We start from the raw sequence: 17,619 nt of genomic DNA, 5'->3' as shown, positions 1-17,619 counted from the left end.
TGGCTATTTTGAATGAAGGATTTTAACCATTTCAATTTCAAAACACCATTCATAATGTCAAACTCGATAGCATTCACCCCACCGTCTTCATATTTATTAATCATGTCCTCCTTTCTAATGTACTGACACTTATTTCTCCAAATAAATTACAAATTCACCTTAGTTATTAATTTAATAATTCGTGTCGATATGGGCAAGGAGAAGGCTGGATAGATGAGTCTGGACAAACTATCCATCTTAGATAAAAGAACCCTTCCAAAAATTGTAAGATCCCTCTGCAGCCATCTATTCAATATGAACTTACATTTATCTATGTTATTCAACACATTTTTATTCTCCATAACATCTTTATCTTTAGAAATAATAATCCCCAAATATTTAACTTCCCTTTTAATTTGTATATTAGATAATGACTGCAAAGGAAACTCATGCAGTGTTAACATTACACATTTGTTTAGGTTTAAATGTGCCCCAAGCTTTAGAAAACTGGTTAATAGAATGTAAAGCTCATGGAATTTGATATTCATTCTTTAGAAACAATGTTGTATCGTCAGCAAACTGACTTATAAGTACATGTCTATCCAACACTGAAATACCTTCAATACCATTATTTTTAATCAATATAGATAATAACTCTGCAACCATTATAAATAATACTGGTGAGCTTGCCAGTCACCACCGAAACAGAAGAATCCAGCTGTTTTAGTTGAGGTCTGCCTTCTTTCTTTTTCGACTGTTTTCCTCTCTTTCTGCTACTGTTTTTATTGTTTCTAAACTAAAGACTGTTCTTTAATATATTAGCAGAGCACAATGTAATGGTTCCATATTTTATTTTTAAACTGTGGTGTTTTCATTTGAACTGTTACAGTGCTAAAACTTTAACTCTGTGTTACTCAGCTTTTTTGTAAATTAATCTGAAAGAAATGTTGAATGAGACACTATGATGTTTTGGCCAAACCATTTGAATTATTACAGTGGGGGGAATTTTTATTTTTAATTATTATTATTTGAAAGAGATTGTGAATAAAACTACTGTATTGTAATGGCCAAACTAATTAAAAGAAAATAGTTGACATCGTTTCTGCTTCTGGGTTTTTAAAATTGCTCATTATTAAAATTGCTTTTATTTTATAAACTTGTTAGTTTTATGAAAACACTAAAAATAATAAACACTGGCTCTTAAATTTAACCTAATGGATATATACAGGGATGACAAAAAACTCAATTAATCAAAAATGTGCTTTATTACTACATTTGTTTACAAGTAACTTTATTCAAGTTAAAAAAAAATAATAAAATCTATAGGATTTACGTAATATACTGTAGAATTTCGCTTTTTTTTTTTTGGTCACCCCGTTTGGAGGCAGTGCCCCAGCATGGCCCCCCCACTGAAAATGCTCTAGACACGCCCCTGCATAGTAAATAGCCTGTATTGGCTGTAAATGGTCATTTCCATATATGATCTTGGTGGTTGCATGATTGCTAAATAAGCATAATACTTTTTACATATGCTTAAAGGCCTTGAACCACTCGAACCCCGTTAATTGCTGCTGGCAGCTATATTTCTATTTTTGTCAATGTCCAAAAGCAATGACACACTCAGGAGGCAGCTTCACTCAGGAGTGAACGACAAGAACAGATATTTTTGTGCAATGGATAGGTTTTTGGTGCCCATGGCCTGGTGGTGGCTAGAGTCAGCTATGTACTTATCTTAATTTCAAACAGTACATCTATTGTTTTGTCATTTCAAAACTAGCAGACTTCTTTATGTGAATTGTTTTTATTAAAAAGTGTGCTTGTGCTATCTTTCTTTAAAATAAATACCATTCATCTGGGACATATTGTCATCTAATGCAATGACATTCCTACTTTTTTAAGAGTGGTTTACTGTAGATAAGTGTCCTTATGCTTTTTTGATCTTTTATAAATGTAATCCAAAATTCCCATTATTTAGAAAAGTAATTCTTTATTAATTTGAATGTTGGCAGGTGTTTTTATGTAATAGGTTCAACGTGTACAGCAGGGCACTAAAGTGCACACGAGTACACCCTTGCACAATGTATCCTGAGGATAGTCAAATTGTCAATTCAGGGTTACTAAGAGTCACTTTAATATTTGTATACTCTGGCCATGCGTATCAGCAGATGAGGGTGGTTGGTAAGTGTGTGTCCTTGACACAATCTAACTATGTTTATCATACTAGATTTAGGTCTATGTCAGGATCAGGATTACTTTTGACAATTTGGCATCCTTAGATAATGCTAATAGAGATTAGGGAAAAGGAAAAAAGGTGTGGCTTGGGGTCAGAGGACACTAGCCCACCACCCTTGACAGACGTCACTGAAACGAAGATTATGGTGGTGGAAGAACACTGGAAGAGTTGAGTGTAGAACATAACATTTGGATGAATTGCTGCTGCTTGTATTATAAGGGGGCCAAGCAGCGAAGTTGCTGGAACCCTATTGTAATTGTGCTGATTTTCTTCTTCTTGTTTTACTGCCTTGAAAGTGTCTGGGCTTCAGAGACCGTAAGTCGTGGAGACACCACACGTGGCAGGATGGTCCCAAATCCCCCTCACTACTAAGGCGCACAAAAGCACACCCATCTGACCCTAGGTGGTGCCATAATAATCACTTTTACGTTTTGGCTCATATCTCTATATTTCTTTTCCGCCATTTTGAATGTTTTGAAAAACCTACTTGTGGCCGGGCGGAGGGCTGGGCCAGGTCGGGATTCCCGAAGGGCTAGAAACCTATTGTTTTTGCTAAGATTTTTATTATTATTATGTTTCCACCATAAAACTGATTGGGCAGAGCAAACCATAAGAGACTTGAAACTTGGGCTACGTCTACATTTGAAAACAGCGTTTTCATTTCAAAAAGCTCTCTGTCCACACTAACGTTTTCAAGTGTTTTCCAAAAGTTGCTCTTCCACAATGAAACGTATGAAAATGCTTAAATTGTGTCACTGTGCATGCGGAAATTCCCCTCTGCATGTGCGGTCTGAAACGCAATTGTCCTCGTGTTCCGTTGCTGGACAACAATTCCAAGTAAACTTCGCTTCGCCTTAGAAGGAATGCAATGGGAAGGTTGTACAGTGACATTTATTTTTTAACAACGCTATCAAAGTGAGTATCAGGCTCAGTTTTCGTGGGCAAAAATGCCATCTCATTGTGGATAGAAGGCCAAAACGGAGAGAAAAAATGCATTTTCAAACGAAAACGAATTAGTGTGGACTAGGCCTTGGTCAGATGGTAGTAGTACTGCGCGCTACTCAGAAACACGGACTCGGCCAAATCGGTCAATAGCGATTACAGCGATCAAAAACACGTAAGTGCTCATAACTCCTAGACCATTTGACAAAGACTCAAGTGTTTTATTTCCGTCTATAAAAATTTTCCACCTTCTTGGATTTTTCATAAAACCTACTTTTACGAACTAGTCCTAGGTTTTTCGTCCGATCGGGACCAAACCAGTGCCAAATGATTCTATGGGGTCTCAATATCAAAAGTTATCAAAAAGTTTGAACTTTCGACTCAAGCTAGTTACGGTATGTGAAAACATCAGAAGTAGGAGTGGCCAATTTTATGTAAATGTCTATAACTCTTGAAGGAACTGAAAAATCTTCACCAAACTTGGCATGCTTATGTAAGAGGTCAATCTTTGGTCGTCCAGAAAAGTTGTCTTGGTTTAACCACATGGTGGCACTATAATAAAAAAATAAAAAATTTAATTAAATTGGCTATAACTACACAACCATTAGTCTGATTGAGCTGAAAATCGGCATGCTGTGTCTTTGTCCAAGGTGCCATGACTGTCTATGAGGACATTGGCGTATGTAAAAAAAACATGGCTGCCATCGGCCAATGAATTTTGAGCACCTATTAGACAAGGTTAACGGAGGCCGATCGGCACAAAACTTGGTGGGCTTGTTTGACTCCTTGCTCTAGACGTTTGTGAGAAATTTGAAAGAAACCGAACACCAAGTGGCGCTAACGAGTTTTACGCCTCAGTAATCACGCTGACTTTCACACATAGACACAATATGCATATCATATGTTAGATCTCCTCATTCTGAACAACATTGCCTCAAGAAGCACTACTGTCAATCAAATTGTTCATTAAATATTCCCGATTATGTAAAAAAAAAAAATACTTTTGCAAACTAGTCCTAGGTTTTTAGCTCAAACTCAATAAAACTAATGCAGTACAATTCTCTGGACTATCTAGGTCAATATTTAACAAAAGAAATTGGAACTTTACCCTTTGGATAGCTATAATAGGGTCGTTATATACTCCAAAACGAATAAATCCTAAATGAAAAGTCAAAACTTCACAAAAGTAGGTGAGCACATGCAACATATAATTCTAAAGAAGCATACAAAGTTTTATGGAGAATGGACAATAGGTGGCACTATATCTATTAAAAAGCTTTAAAAACCATATATTTCCATAGTAAATAGCCTGTATTGGCTGTAAATGGTCATTTCCATATATGATCTTGGTGGTTGCATGATTGCTAAATAAGCATAATACTTTTTACATATGCTTAAAGGCCTTGAACCACTCGAACCCCCGTTAATTGCTGCTGGCAGCTATATTTCTATTTTTGTCAATGTCCAAAAGCAATGACACACTCAGGAGGCAGCTTCACTCAGGAGTGAACGACAAGAACAGATATTTTTGTGCAGTGGATAGGTTTTTGGTGCCAATGGCCTGGTGGTGGCTAGAGTCAGCTATGTACTTATCTTAATTTCAAACAGTACATCTATTGTTTTGTCATTTCAAAACTAGCAGACTTCTTTATGTGAATTGTTTTTATTAAAAAGTGTGCTTGTGCTATCTTTCTTTAAAATAAATACCATTCATCTGGGACATATTGTCATCTAATGCAATGACATTCCTACTTTTTTAAGAGTGGTTTACTGTAGATAAGTGTCCTTATACTTTTTTGATCTTTTATAAATGTAATCCAAAATTCCCATTATTTAGAAAAGTAATTCTTTATTAATTTGAATGTTGGCAGGTGTTTTTATGTAATAGGTTCAATGTGTACAGCAGGGCACTAAAGTGCACACGAGTACACCCTTGCACAATGTATCCTGAGGATAGTCAAATTGTCAATTCAGGGTTACTAAGAGTCACTTTAATATTTGTATACTCTGGGCCAGGTCAGGATTCCACACACCCTAATAAGGCTGATTAAGCCTGAGAGGAATAAGGCTGACCGGAGACGTCAGTGAGTCAGTGAGAGAGTTACGGACAGCTATCCGACACCTGTGTTGGTCTTTTTGGTTCAGTTTATAATTAAATTATAATTTATAATATCAAGCCGCTTCTTGCCTCCTCCTTTCCCGCAATCCCATTACATTACTTTTTGAACTCCTAGACTGTTAGTCCGATCGGCATACAATTTGGTATACATTATTGAAATCGTTCCGATGATATAAAATTCCTATGGTTAACACAATTTGAGTAATTAATCAATATCTACTCATTGCAAACTCCAAAAGTAACCAAAATCTGTGCACATAGTCAATAGGACGTTTAGAAGATGTCAGTAAAGTTACGTACATTTCCACCCCTAGGGTGGGCTCTACAACTAAAAAACTGTCATAACTTTACAGCCGTTTGACCAGCAAAGTTCAAATTAAATATGCATCTTCTTTGGTTCAATTTCAAAGGTTTAGTTTACATGCTGACTTTCATCCATTATATAACCTAGGGGGCGCTATAACTTACTAATAAAAATCCTAATTGTGCAACTGTGCTTTAAGCAGTTGAATTAACTCCAGAACTGTATTTGATTGATTTATATGAATCCATTTTTGCCTCCAATTCATTTGGTTAAATTAATTTCCATTTTCACAATAAACTTACCATTTTGATTTGATTGAAAAGCATACTTTTCCGAACTCGTCCTAGGCTGTTTGTCCGATTCATATGAAACTTTGTACACATTATCTACAGACATTACTGACAAACATGTATCAAAAGAATTTTGATATGTCAAAATTGTTCAGAAGATATTTGCAGATAGATTTTTGCATGTGGCCTGTTATGACTAATTGGCCCATATCTGGTGAGCACAATTTTTAAAGTCAACAAAACTTAATATTCATGCACAAAAGAACATTTTGAGGTAACATGCAAAATTTCATGAATTTGGCAGCACTATAACAGAATAGCTACTTTTACAACTGCAAATTTAAAGGTGCAGTACGTAAGATTCAGAAACCCTTGTTATTAATGACATCTGTGGCCGTTAAGTGAACTGCAGCCAGCTGTTGCATTGGGACATGAGCATCGACCAAAACAATGTTGTAACGTGCAAAGAGAGAATTTGATTCACACTAACAGATGAGGTAACATAATTAAAATGACACAGTTATGATTGAGAATGCATATTATATTTAACTATCCAGCGCTGGAACAGGGCTAAAACAAGGTGTGGATATAGGTCTGACTATACGAGACTATACGAGACTGTAAGCCCGTTTATCGGTCCAATGACGGTCTCCAATAATACGGGTGAATGTCTCTGCGCGTTACTGTCTTTCTTGTTACGCAACACAACAATATTAAATGAAATACATTTTCTCTTATGTATTACCTCGTTATTTCATCTGACTCCATAAATGAAAAAGGTTTTTAAAGATATCTGAGTATCATTAAAAGTGAGCGAATGTTTGATTATTCTTTTAACTCCTTTAATTATATTTTACCCGTTTAGATTAAGAAACTATGTCACTTTGAGGTCCTCGCGTGTTTTCTCTACACCGCGGGTCTCACGATCACAAGTGGCCAGTATTGGATCATCAAACAGAGGTAATTGCTATATACCTGAGATCAGTTACGTTCACGTATACACAATCAAAGATACTTCAGTATAGCCCCCAAATGGAATTGCATACACTTGAATGTAACTTAACGTTTTCTTCAGTAGAGGTCACGGCCACTATTACAGATGTAAGTTGACCAACATAACTTCTCTTATAATAGCTTTGGATTGGCCATGCGTGGTTTCCCACGTACACTTATCTGGAGAAACATCAAATTAAAACAGAGGTTAGACACCCGAATTTAGATTGGTCAAGCAGCTTTTGCTGTTCTAAACGGAAATTCCCTTTTTGTCTTTGCAAACCAAGTACACTTGAATCGATGCCAAATATTAGTTGTCACTAATCTGACGCAGACTTGCGGTAACATACGAATCGTTTAATCTGTTTGGGAAACACAATGTCAGAGTCAGTCAGAATAAAATCAAATGTTGACAATTTATTGACCAGGTAACATAATCAATTCATCAATTCCAATTAGACAGTGATAAGTCAAAGTTAGACATTTTATCAAAACATAAGAAATTCGAATTGCAATCACCTGAAATAAACTACAAACAGTAAACTGTTTGGGATCGTCTGATTACAGAGAGCCCTCAGCAATGTGTCGCCTTTCCTTAAATACCCAAACCATGGACAAAGGGGATTTTGGGAGTGGTTAGGTTTGGAAGTCCTGGGGACATACTTCATTAACATACAAGCAGGGATGGAGACAGACCTCCAGAATTATAAAGCATTTGGCAAAGACCTTATAACTTTGCTGTCATTAAGTTTACAAACCTGGGGATAAGAGCACTATACCAGACGCACTGAGACATTTTAAATGATTCCAAACATGTTACACTAGTTACATTATTTGTATACATCAGATATAGACTTTTGTTACATACAGATCTTAGGTGATTCTGAGCTGGATGGGGGAGAGAGGAGAGAATGGGACAGATGTGGAAGGGCAACAATGAGGTGTGAATTTGCGATCTTCGCCCAGTGGGGTGTGGTGCCTCAGGAAGAGTTGCTAATTGCGAGAAAGTTAGTTTGATGATTTTCTCAAAGATCATACATTTGCTCTTTGCCTTTGAATGCAAACACATTGGCACCCTGCCTTACAAGACTAACAAGTAATCATTTTCTTTGCATGATACATTGACTGCATTTATACAATAGCCTATGTCGGCGTTAGCTAGCTAGCCAGGTTTATCAATAGCTTTTAGCTAAATTTGGTGGATGATGACAGTAGCTGTTTATAAAATAGACTGTATGTAAAGGAGAGAGAGGTCAGGAGTGAGTAGGCAGCTGGCTTGAAACCAGTGGGACTGTCGGTGAGAACAGATCCAGTCTAGTCAGGTCAGATTTCAGATTATTTAGCCGAGGTACAATTCATCAAGCCGTGAAGGCTGTTGGGAGGACGGAGGGTTCCAGTCCAAGCCCATGCTCATGGCAGCCTGAGCAAGCATGTCAGCCATCTACAAATCAGCCTCTGACTGGGTGGGTGTGCAACGGGCACGCAGCTGCCGGCTCCTGGACAGGACCTCACCTGTGTTGGCATATCAACTGCCTTGAGTTGCTGGCAGTATTACTCATCCTGCGGAGGCTTCGGCCGTTGATTCAGGGCAAGAATGTATTGGACAACATGTCAATGGTGGCATACATAAACCACCAAGGCAGTTCATGCTCCTATCCCATGTCGCAACCTGCCTGTCGCCTCCTCCTCTGGAGGGTCACTGCGCGCCACTCACATTCCGGGCCACCTCAACATAACAGCAGATGCTCTGTCACAGCAGGTAATGCTCAGAGGAGAGTGGAGACTCCACCCTCAGGTGGTCCAGCTGCTTTGGAGTCGATTCTGCCAGGCACAGGAAGACCTGTTTGCTTCCCTGGAATCCTCCCACTGCCAGCTCTGGTATGGCCTGACAGGAGCTCCCCTTGGAACAGACGTGCCTGAACACAGCTGGCCCAGAGGGCTATGCAAGTATGCTTTCTCCCCAGTGAGCCTACTTGCACAGGTTCTGTGCAAAGTCAGGGAGGACGAGGAGCAGGTCACCCTCATGGCTCCATACTGGCCCACTCAGACCTGGTTCTCGGACCTCATGCTCCTCGCAACAGCTCCTCTCTGGCAAGTTCCCCTGAGAAAGGACCCTCTTTCTCAGGGACGGGGCACCCTCTGGCATCCACACCCAGACCTCTGGAAACTCCATGTCTGGTCCCTGGACGGGACACTGCGGACCTAACGGGTCACTCAGGCTAGAGCTCCTTCTACAAGGCACCTCTACTCCCTGAAGTGGCGAATCTTCGTTAGATGGTGTTCTTCCCATGGCGAAGACCCCCAGTGTTGTGCAGACGGGTCAGTGCTTTCCTTCCTGCAAGATAGTCTGGACGGGCATCTGTCCCCCTCCACTCTCAAGGTTTATTTAGCTGATAAGCATATCACGATGACATCCAAGGTAAGTCCCTCGGTAAGCACAACCTGATTATCAGGTTCCTGAGAGGGTGAACCCCCATCGACTGCACCTCTTTCCCTCCTGGGACCTCTCTGTGGTCCTCTCAGGACTTTGGAGAGCTCCCTTCAAGCCCCTTGAGTCAGTCGAGTTAAAGACCGTCTCTCTAAAGATCGCCCTCCTGACCACGCTCACTTCCATCAATATGGTCGGGGACCTGCAAGTGCTCTCTGTCAGCGAAGAGTGCCTAGAGTTCGGTCCAGGTAACTCTCACGTGATCCTGAGACCACGACCGAGCTATGTGCCAAGGTTACCACAATCCCTTTTAGAGATCAGGTGGTGAACCTGCAAGCGCTGCCCCTGGAGGAGGCAGACCCAGCCTTATCATTGCTGTGTCTGGTGCATGCTTTGCGCATCTACTTGGACCGCACGCAGAGCTTTAGGCACTCTGAGCAGCTCTTTGTCTGCTTCGGTGGACAACAGAAAGAGAACACAGTCTTGAACAGAGGCTTGCCCACTGGATCGTGGACGCCATAGCACTAACATACCAGGTCCAGTCCGTGCCCGCCCCTTGCGGGTTCAAGCACACTCCACGAGAAGTGTGGCATCCTCATGGGCACTGGCCAATGGCACCTCTCTAGCAGACATCTTTAGGGCAGCGGTCTGGGCAACACCCAATACCTTCGCGAGATTCTACAATGTCCAGGTTGAGCCAGTCTCGTTCTTGTTCTTTCAGGTACGAGCAGGTAAGTTTCGTTACACGGACAGCTGGTCAGGTGTATCGCTTGTGCACAACGCCTTTCCCCTCCAAGTTAGGTGAAGCCGTGCGCTCTTTATCCTATGTGTTTTCCCGACTTGTGAACCCTGGATGCTCATCCTCCTAGCCCTCTGACTCACAAATTCAGCAGAGGAATCCGTAGTCAGACCCAGAACATGCTGACAGGCCCTGTACTGGGGTAAGTGTTCCACAGGTCTCAGTCACCCTAGTGGCCTCCTCTGTGTATTTTCCGCGATACGGTCTCCCTTCTCTGTTTCGGTAGACCCGCGTCTCCCTTGGCAGAGTCTTCTCTGCCCGGTTGCTGTGTTTGTAGAAACTCCTACCCCATGATGGGTCAGAACTACCACTGCACCTTTCCCATCGGTGGCCCCTGTGGGCCCATATGACATATCTGCCACTTTCATACCCTCCCCTCATGAAGGGCAGGGTGTGACCTCCGCTGGGTCTTTTCCCCCTGAAAAAAATAGGAACGGAAAAGAATGCCTTCCCTGGCACATTTTATGAGCATTAAGGGCCCCAGACAAGTGAAGTTAAAAACTTTGAGAGAAAAGGACGTGGCTGGCGTGGCCTGCTCCCATGTTGGACACGTCTCCTTCAACCACCTTAGGGTTATGGGGAAGCACCCGAGGTTTTGGGGCATCTGGGGAGGCTTTGGGCAGCCCGAATGCATCTGTTCTTACACTCGTAGTAGCTTGCCTACAACTGCATCGGCAGTTCATGTGACCATTCAGACTTTGTGGCGTTTCCTATAGCAACGTATACACAACGTCGAAGTGAGTGACAGAAGGGGAACGTCTTGTTTACTGTCGTAACCTCCATTCCCTGATGGAGGGAATGAGACGTTGTGTCCCTCTTGCCACAGGCTGAGTGGTACCGCTGTAAAGTCCGGGACCTTGTCTCGGCTCCTCAGTGCAAAACCTGACTGAATCCGCATCCCAATCTCCCTTTTATACCCATATGTCAGGGGGAGTGGCATGCACATTCAACTCGCCAATTCCCCACTTCTCATTGGCCTTTTCTCAAAGAAATGAAGGTGGATCGGGCTCCCAAGAGAGACGCCTAGTGTCACTATTCGACACAACATCTCGTTCCCTCCTTCAGGGAAGGGAGGTGTAGGGTATTACATATATAATTTAGAAATGTGGACGGGGTCAGTTAAAATGGGTATTTTGCACGCATTTTACCACCATTGTATGTAGGGTAATTTGCACGCATGCTAAATTTAGTGAGCTATGGACTAGATTAAACTGTCCTTGTTGTACCTTATTAGGTAATGAAATGTATAAGGGAATTAGTCGTGTTCGACAACCATTATAAATTAGATAAATGACAAATAACTTTATTTATTTGTCTTTAATACATTATCCACCATTGAACTCATAATACAATGTCTAGTTGTATCAGCTCACAATTTCTACTGTAAGGAATTAGCTTTAATAAATGAATTATGATTAATTCACTTATTGGAGTGATATTATTCTCATGGCTTATTGAAAATAATATCACATGTATTTAGGTACAGATTTGAAGTGAAATCTTTCAGAAACAGAGATGAAATTATTTATCAAAATATACCACAGTCAAATCATCTTTGAACACTGACAAACCTTATTACTATTCTAAACATAAATCTAATCTAACACATATATACATGAGTCTACATCGATTTCCTATCAGATTACCCAAATTATTTGATTAATACACCAGCACTTTGAACACAATATTGAAGATGTACTTGCGTTCTTTGTGTTGTTTGGTTCTTGGTCGAAAGTTTGTTCCGTCGATGTTTTGATCTCTTTATGATCCAGTTTATTGTCTGTATGAATTAGTTTAGTTGTGAAGCGATGCCTTCTCACTCCTTCCCAGGACGTCGAGTCCCGAGATCCCTTGGAACTCACATGGGAGGACCTGGCCATCAGCGGAGCGACCAGACGAAGCACGTGCAGGCCGAAGAAGAGCAAGCAAGGAAAGCAAGAGCAGCTGGAGAGAGCAAGATGAAGAGCAAGAGCAAGAGAGCGAGTTCTTCCTGTTTGGAACTATTTGAACTGAAATTGGCCGCATCCCCCAAAGGTGTCCTGCACCAATCAGAAGTGACTTTTCAGAGTCACATGGTCAACTGGGCTGTCTTTTCCGACAGTTGAGTTATGGTCCTTTGTTTCAGACTCTTAAACATTACCCTCTTAAAAATAGTGCATAGTGCACTTTATATCTTGCAAATGGTACAAGAGATATGAAATTCACTGTCATCTGCTTTCTCTATATAACCAAACAAATGTTTGCATACAAATATGACATTTTTTTGGGGGGATATTATACATGTAGGTAACAAAACATGAAAATCCCTGTTTACCGATTAATCCTGATTATTTCATGGGTTATACAACATTGATGAAACATTACACACATTTTAAAGAGGTACATCAGGCTATGATCATTAATTTGTCAGTTATACAAGTTAGAAAGTTGATTCAGCAAAGTACTGTGACTGTGTAAAATGTTCCTGGATTAAGATTAAGTTATTAAAATGAAGATTAAGAAGTCTTAGAGTTCTGCAAATCTGATGGTCCCTGTAACCTTACAAAAGAGAAGTCTGCTTTGATGCTGCGTGGAAGATCAGGATGCAGAGGGGCCTTTTTGACCAATCAGGATGCCTTGGCCATTTGATTTATGATGTTGACGCATTCCAAACTGAAAGGCTGGGTTTTTTCATAGATTCAAATCATGTTGGTGGAATTCTTCTGCATATATAATCTTACAGAGGTTACGACAGTAACCGATACGACTTCCAACTTGGAAATTCCTACAAATATTACACTCCACCTTTGCCAAGACGCAGAGGCCTGTATTCACACAAACACTGCAAAACTAGAAAGATGTAAAACTTGGAACTATACCTTTTATTTAAAAAATATCACTCTGTGAAGCAAAGATTCTGCATTACATGATGATAACACTTGTTTAACAAACATTTGCAAAGACACCTGTTCTAATCATGCTACATTGTACTCTTTCTATAAGTACCTGTAACGCAAATGTGCGCATTGCAGCATCATTTATAATATGGTTGCTCTGACATGTCTCTAATAACAGTCTAACACATGCTAGGCTAACAGGATCGTTCCAATTTTATATATATATTTTTGTTATAATATTATGATCATCATACAATTAAATGCCATTATGATCAAACATAAAATATATCAGGTAGAAATATCCCACATCCAAGCTTCATGTTACACAATATAATGAGTAGATTTCATTTTGATGAACAGTTACATCATGGCAACCAAAAAAAATATAAAATACAATTCCTGCATTCATCTCCAAAACATCACATTTATGTTAGATTGTCCCTCACACTCTCATTTTCATCATGTCAAAAACCAAATATGGGGCTACTGTGAATAAGGTCCATGTGTGCTTGGCCCCCGATGATTGCCGCTTGCAGCTATATTTCTCATTTGTAAGTCAATTTGGATTAAACAATCTTGTTTAAACAATTGAAAATATTTTTAGTGATTGGTTGAATTACATTATGATATCCTTCAATGCTGTTTTTATAAACCTCGTTTAATTTAAATTTAAGGAGAGACAATATAATCTATAGAAACCATCTGGCATAATGGAAATAGTTCATTTTATGGTACTAAGTAACTGTAGGTACACCCTGGTTGATCATCAATACTAATACTTGGAGACAAAATAATAATTTCCCCCCATAAAACCTTGGTTCCCTTAAGTGGGTGTATTTAAAAAAACAAGACATGCACTCTGATGTTTAGGTTAAAAAGTTAATTTGTACATTAAGGATCATTAAACACATAACATAAAAAAAAGGAAAAAAGGAAAACAGCTAGTGAAAAGCTGTTACTGATTTCTAATCATTGTACAATAGCATATTTAAAATACTGTCCATTTATTATACAGATCAGAAATTGACCAGAATGCTATGGACACACATGGTTCACGTGCAGAACATTTTACTGAAAATTGTAAAAAGAAAAGTCCTGAAGTTTATTCCAAACTTCCTAAAATCTCTCACAAATCACTTGAAAACACAACTGAATCCTATTTACATTTGTCTGGCTGGATATGACACAAAATATACATTATTTACAGTTCACGGTTGAGTCAAAAATAACTGCGAGACTCTTATTGAGTTTTGAGTCTGTATCGAAAGTCAACATCATAGGTAGGTTGCAGAATTCCCAGGCCGGCTCGAGACTGGTCCAGTGGTGGTTCTTTCACATCAGAGTGCAAAAGTTCCATCTCAAAATATGATAGAATTAGAGACAGAAACTGCTTCATCTCATGCACAGCAAAGAAGCGGCCCGGACACTTGGTCACCCCAGAGCCGAAGGGCATGTAATAGTAACGGAGTTTGCGTCCGTTTCTGTAAAAGTTGGTCTTCTCCTGTTCGTTCTCATCAAGGTATCTGTCATACTTGTATATCTGTTTGAGACAAGATTTATACAACAAACAAAAACATTAATGAGGAGGATTATTATTAAATTGTAATATATTGTATACATCTCTAATGGGTAATTGACATAATGTGTCCATGGACTTTTACTTTAGGTAAGTAGTTTAGGTTTGTATGAATGTATAACTATAATGTATACTGTAAATAATTACCATTTCTTTCAAGCTTTTGACCATTTTAAATGGCCTTCGTTAGTTCACATTAAATGGTCCTATGTTGTGTCCAATTAGTTTTTAAAAGTACAAATGTTCCATATGTAGTCTCTTTCAATAAATATGAGGTCATAAAATCAAGGATAATAATAATAAAAGAAGTAGCAACACCCAGTTTAGCAACACCCAGTTCTAGTTTTAGAGTATATATAGAGAGTGCTCTACATATAGGCTACTCCATATACATATGATAGAATGTAGCTCAAGAAAAAGCCTGTCAATTTTGTCTATTAAACATCAGCTTAAAAGAACATAATACTCACCAGAGGATTTTCATAAATATCAGGATCAAAGTGAAGCATCGGGGGGTACAAAGCTATTACATCATCTTTGCGGATGTGGTAAGACTCTTTGTTGTCCAGGTGAAGAAGGAAATCAGTCTTGGCCACTCTCACATTCAGTGATGCACTGGACAGTCTCATAGCCTCTTTAATGATACTGTCTATTGTTCAAGAAATCACAGGAAAGCTTTAGTTTTGGCACGTTAATGATGTCAAATACATAAATCTTTAAAAAATTTCAAAGTGCCACCCACCTAGAATGGGCATATTGTCCAATTGTTCCCTTGTCAGTACAAGTCGAGAATTTGTGGGATCGACTTTTTGATTAGAACTTTCGAATGTTCTCCTCACCTCCATGCTAGCAGCATTCATGGCCGCAGGGCACCTGGAAACAAGCAGAGGTTTTGTCAGCAACTGAACAAATAGATTATTGCAACTTTTCTGTGTTACATCATATATTCAAAGTCTATGAAAAAAACCATTACAACACTCTACATTGTAGACCCAATATTGCACATTGTACATCAAACATTGTAGGTCAGTTCATGGCTTATAGTTATCACTTTCTAAGGATACAGTTGTGCATACATATGCAGGCACAGAAAAAGGTCTTGCCAAGAGCACCAATTAAGAAAGAGTTATCGGATTGAGTAATTCTTTTATCAGTGTTTCCCCTTTGCTGGATGATAACCTTAGGGAGTGACTACTATACAGAATGCTTTGCACATGCTGACTAGGAGTAGTACCTGATCATATAGAAAAGGGTCCAAAAGGTGGCAGGCAAAGTGTTGGCCTGGGAAGCCCACAGAATGGCCACATGTGTCCTGGCTTTGCTCAGCTCGTTGAAGGTAGATAGCGAGTCATTTAAGAGCATGCGCAAGGATATGAGGTCAGACACATTGGCGCGCTTGCTTAGGTTCTCATGGAGCATAGTCTTGGCTAGGTTCTCACGGGCACTGTAGGCGCTCTTGAAGACATGTATGGGGAGCCCAGCGATCAGAGCAGGAAAGATCTTATCAAACTCTTTAAAGTTTTCTAGAGCATTGAGCACCAGAGCTTTTTGGGCCTGTTGACGTGCAACACTCTGGTCCCCATCCAGTTCCTTTCCAAAGAGGGTCAGATAGCCTGCTTCAAACATGATCTTATAGCAGAAGGCAAAAATACCATCAGTCTGCCAATCAGAGGGCTTTGCCTTCAGCATGCCTGGTTGCAGCATGGTGCTTTGCAGGTTTTCCATCATGGTCTCAATGAGAGAAGGCAAGGCCTCCCCTTGCAGGGTCTTGAGGAAGGTTTGATGTAGATTCTCTGTGGTGTAACCATGGCTGGGATCCATGCTTTCATGACCAAACGCCTGCAAAAACACATGCACATCTTCACATGTACCTTTTTATGCCAGTTTAAGTATTTTATATAGTAGGCTTCTTAATGCAAACAATAATTTATTCCCTGTACCTTTGCAGAGGCATCAAAGTGAAATTTCTTCCAGTCCAGATGCCTTCCTTGACGAATGACAGCATGGTAGGAGAATGGATCACAGAGGAAATGGACATACTGCCCAGCAATTTTGCATGTAAAAATGTGGCCATATTTCTTCTGTCTGCTGCGAAGAAACTCCAAAGGGTTGGCCCCAAACTGAAGAGCACAACCAAGGTAAGGGATCAAGCCATTTTCCACTGGAGGCTCCCCAGGCTGTCTGAAACACCAACAGTGACATGCAGTACAATAATAGCTCATAATGCATGGTTTAAGAATCAAGCTGGCAAGTTCTATAATGTAGATCTGTTCACCTTATACTGTATGTGGGTATGGAACAAAATAGATTCACTCATGCAGTCACTCAAAATAACTTAATCTTGATTTGGTTCAAACAAAGAAAAAAAGAAAGAAAAAAAAAATCAACTTTGGTCTCTTTTAAAGAATTTAAGATCTTAAAACATAACCAAAATTTACTACACCAGGTTTTTGACAACCTAAAGTCATTTAGCAGATGCAGAAATTATGATTTAGGGTAACATAAATTGTCACAAAAGATGTTATTCCCACCATCCAGTGATGTTGTCTGACCTTAGTCAATGTTTGAAACAAAAAGCAGCTAAGTGAAGCTTTTAGACACAAATCATTATTTTATTTTTTTACCTTTTGCGTATTCCTGTGATAAGCCAAAGACAACAGCAAAGCCCTACCACGATGGCCCAAATGAGGGCAATGCTTAATATCATGACTGCTGGAGTAAAGAAACTGGTGAGGTTGTAATCCTGGAAGATGCACTCATAAGGTCTTTGTGCTCTTTATATTTTTATATGGTTCACCAAAAGCCACAGCCTCTGACGTAGCTCAACAAACTAATGACTGACCCCCACCCTTTTTCTGACAACACGCCTCTAAGAATACGTCTTCCTAGATGCCTCTAGGAAAAATGTGTGCATAGGTGTGTGTGTCCTTGAACGGAGTCCATGGACATCTCCACCTGAGGGCCAGTAGACTGTACTTTGATAGTACTGCAGAGTTGGGAAAGAGCTTCAAGGTTTTTGATTTGGGTGATTTTTAGTATGTTTAAAGTTACTGAAAAGATTTAAGTATATTTATTAAGAC

At 39.7% G+C, this 17,619-nt stretch overlaps 1 protein-coding gene across 1 annotated transcript; it reads right to left on the bottom strand.

Annotated features, from left to right (window-relative positions):
- Positions 1-12,940: 12,940 nt before the first annotated feature.
- Positions 12,941-17,330, bottom strand: LOC127648572 (cytochrome P450 7A1-like). Its single transcript, XM_052133215.1, has 6 exons — positions 17,164-17,330; positions 16,480-16,720; positions 15,774-16,378; positions 15,282-15,412; positions 15,010-15,188; positions 12,941-14,503 (listed from the first exon to the last, which is right to left on the bottom strand). The coding sequence occupies exons 1-6, from the start codon at positions 17,244-17,246 to the stop codon at positions 14,204-14,206; spliced, it is 1,539 nt and encodes a 512-aa protein (XP_051989175.1). The 5' UTR covers positions 17,247-17,330; the 3' UTR covers positions 12,941-14,203.
- Positions 17,331-17,619: the final 289 nt, after the last annotated feature.

This window comes from Xyrauchen texanus, chromosome 9, assembly GCF_025860055.1.
Source record: "Xyrauchen texanus isolate HMW12.3.18 chromosome 9, RBS_HiC_50CHRs, whole genome shotgun sequence".
NCBI classification, from domain to species: domain Eukaryota; kingdom Metazoa; phylum Chordata; class Actinopteri; order Cypriniformes; family Catostomidae; genus Xyrauchen; species Xyrauchen texanus.
This window is presented reverse-complemented; position numbering and strand designations above follow the sequence as displayed.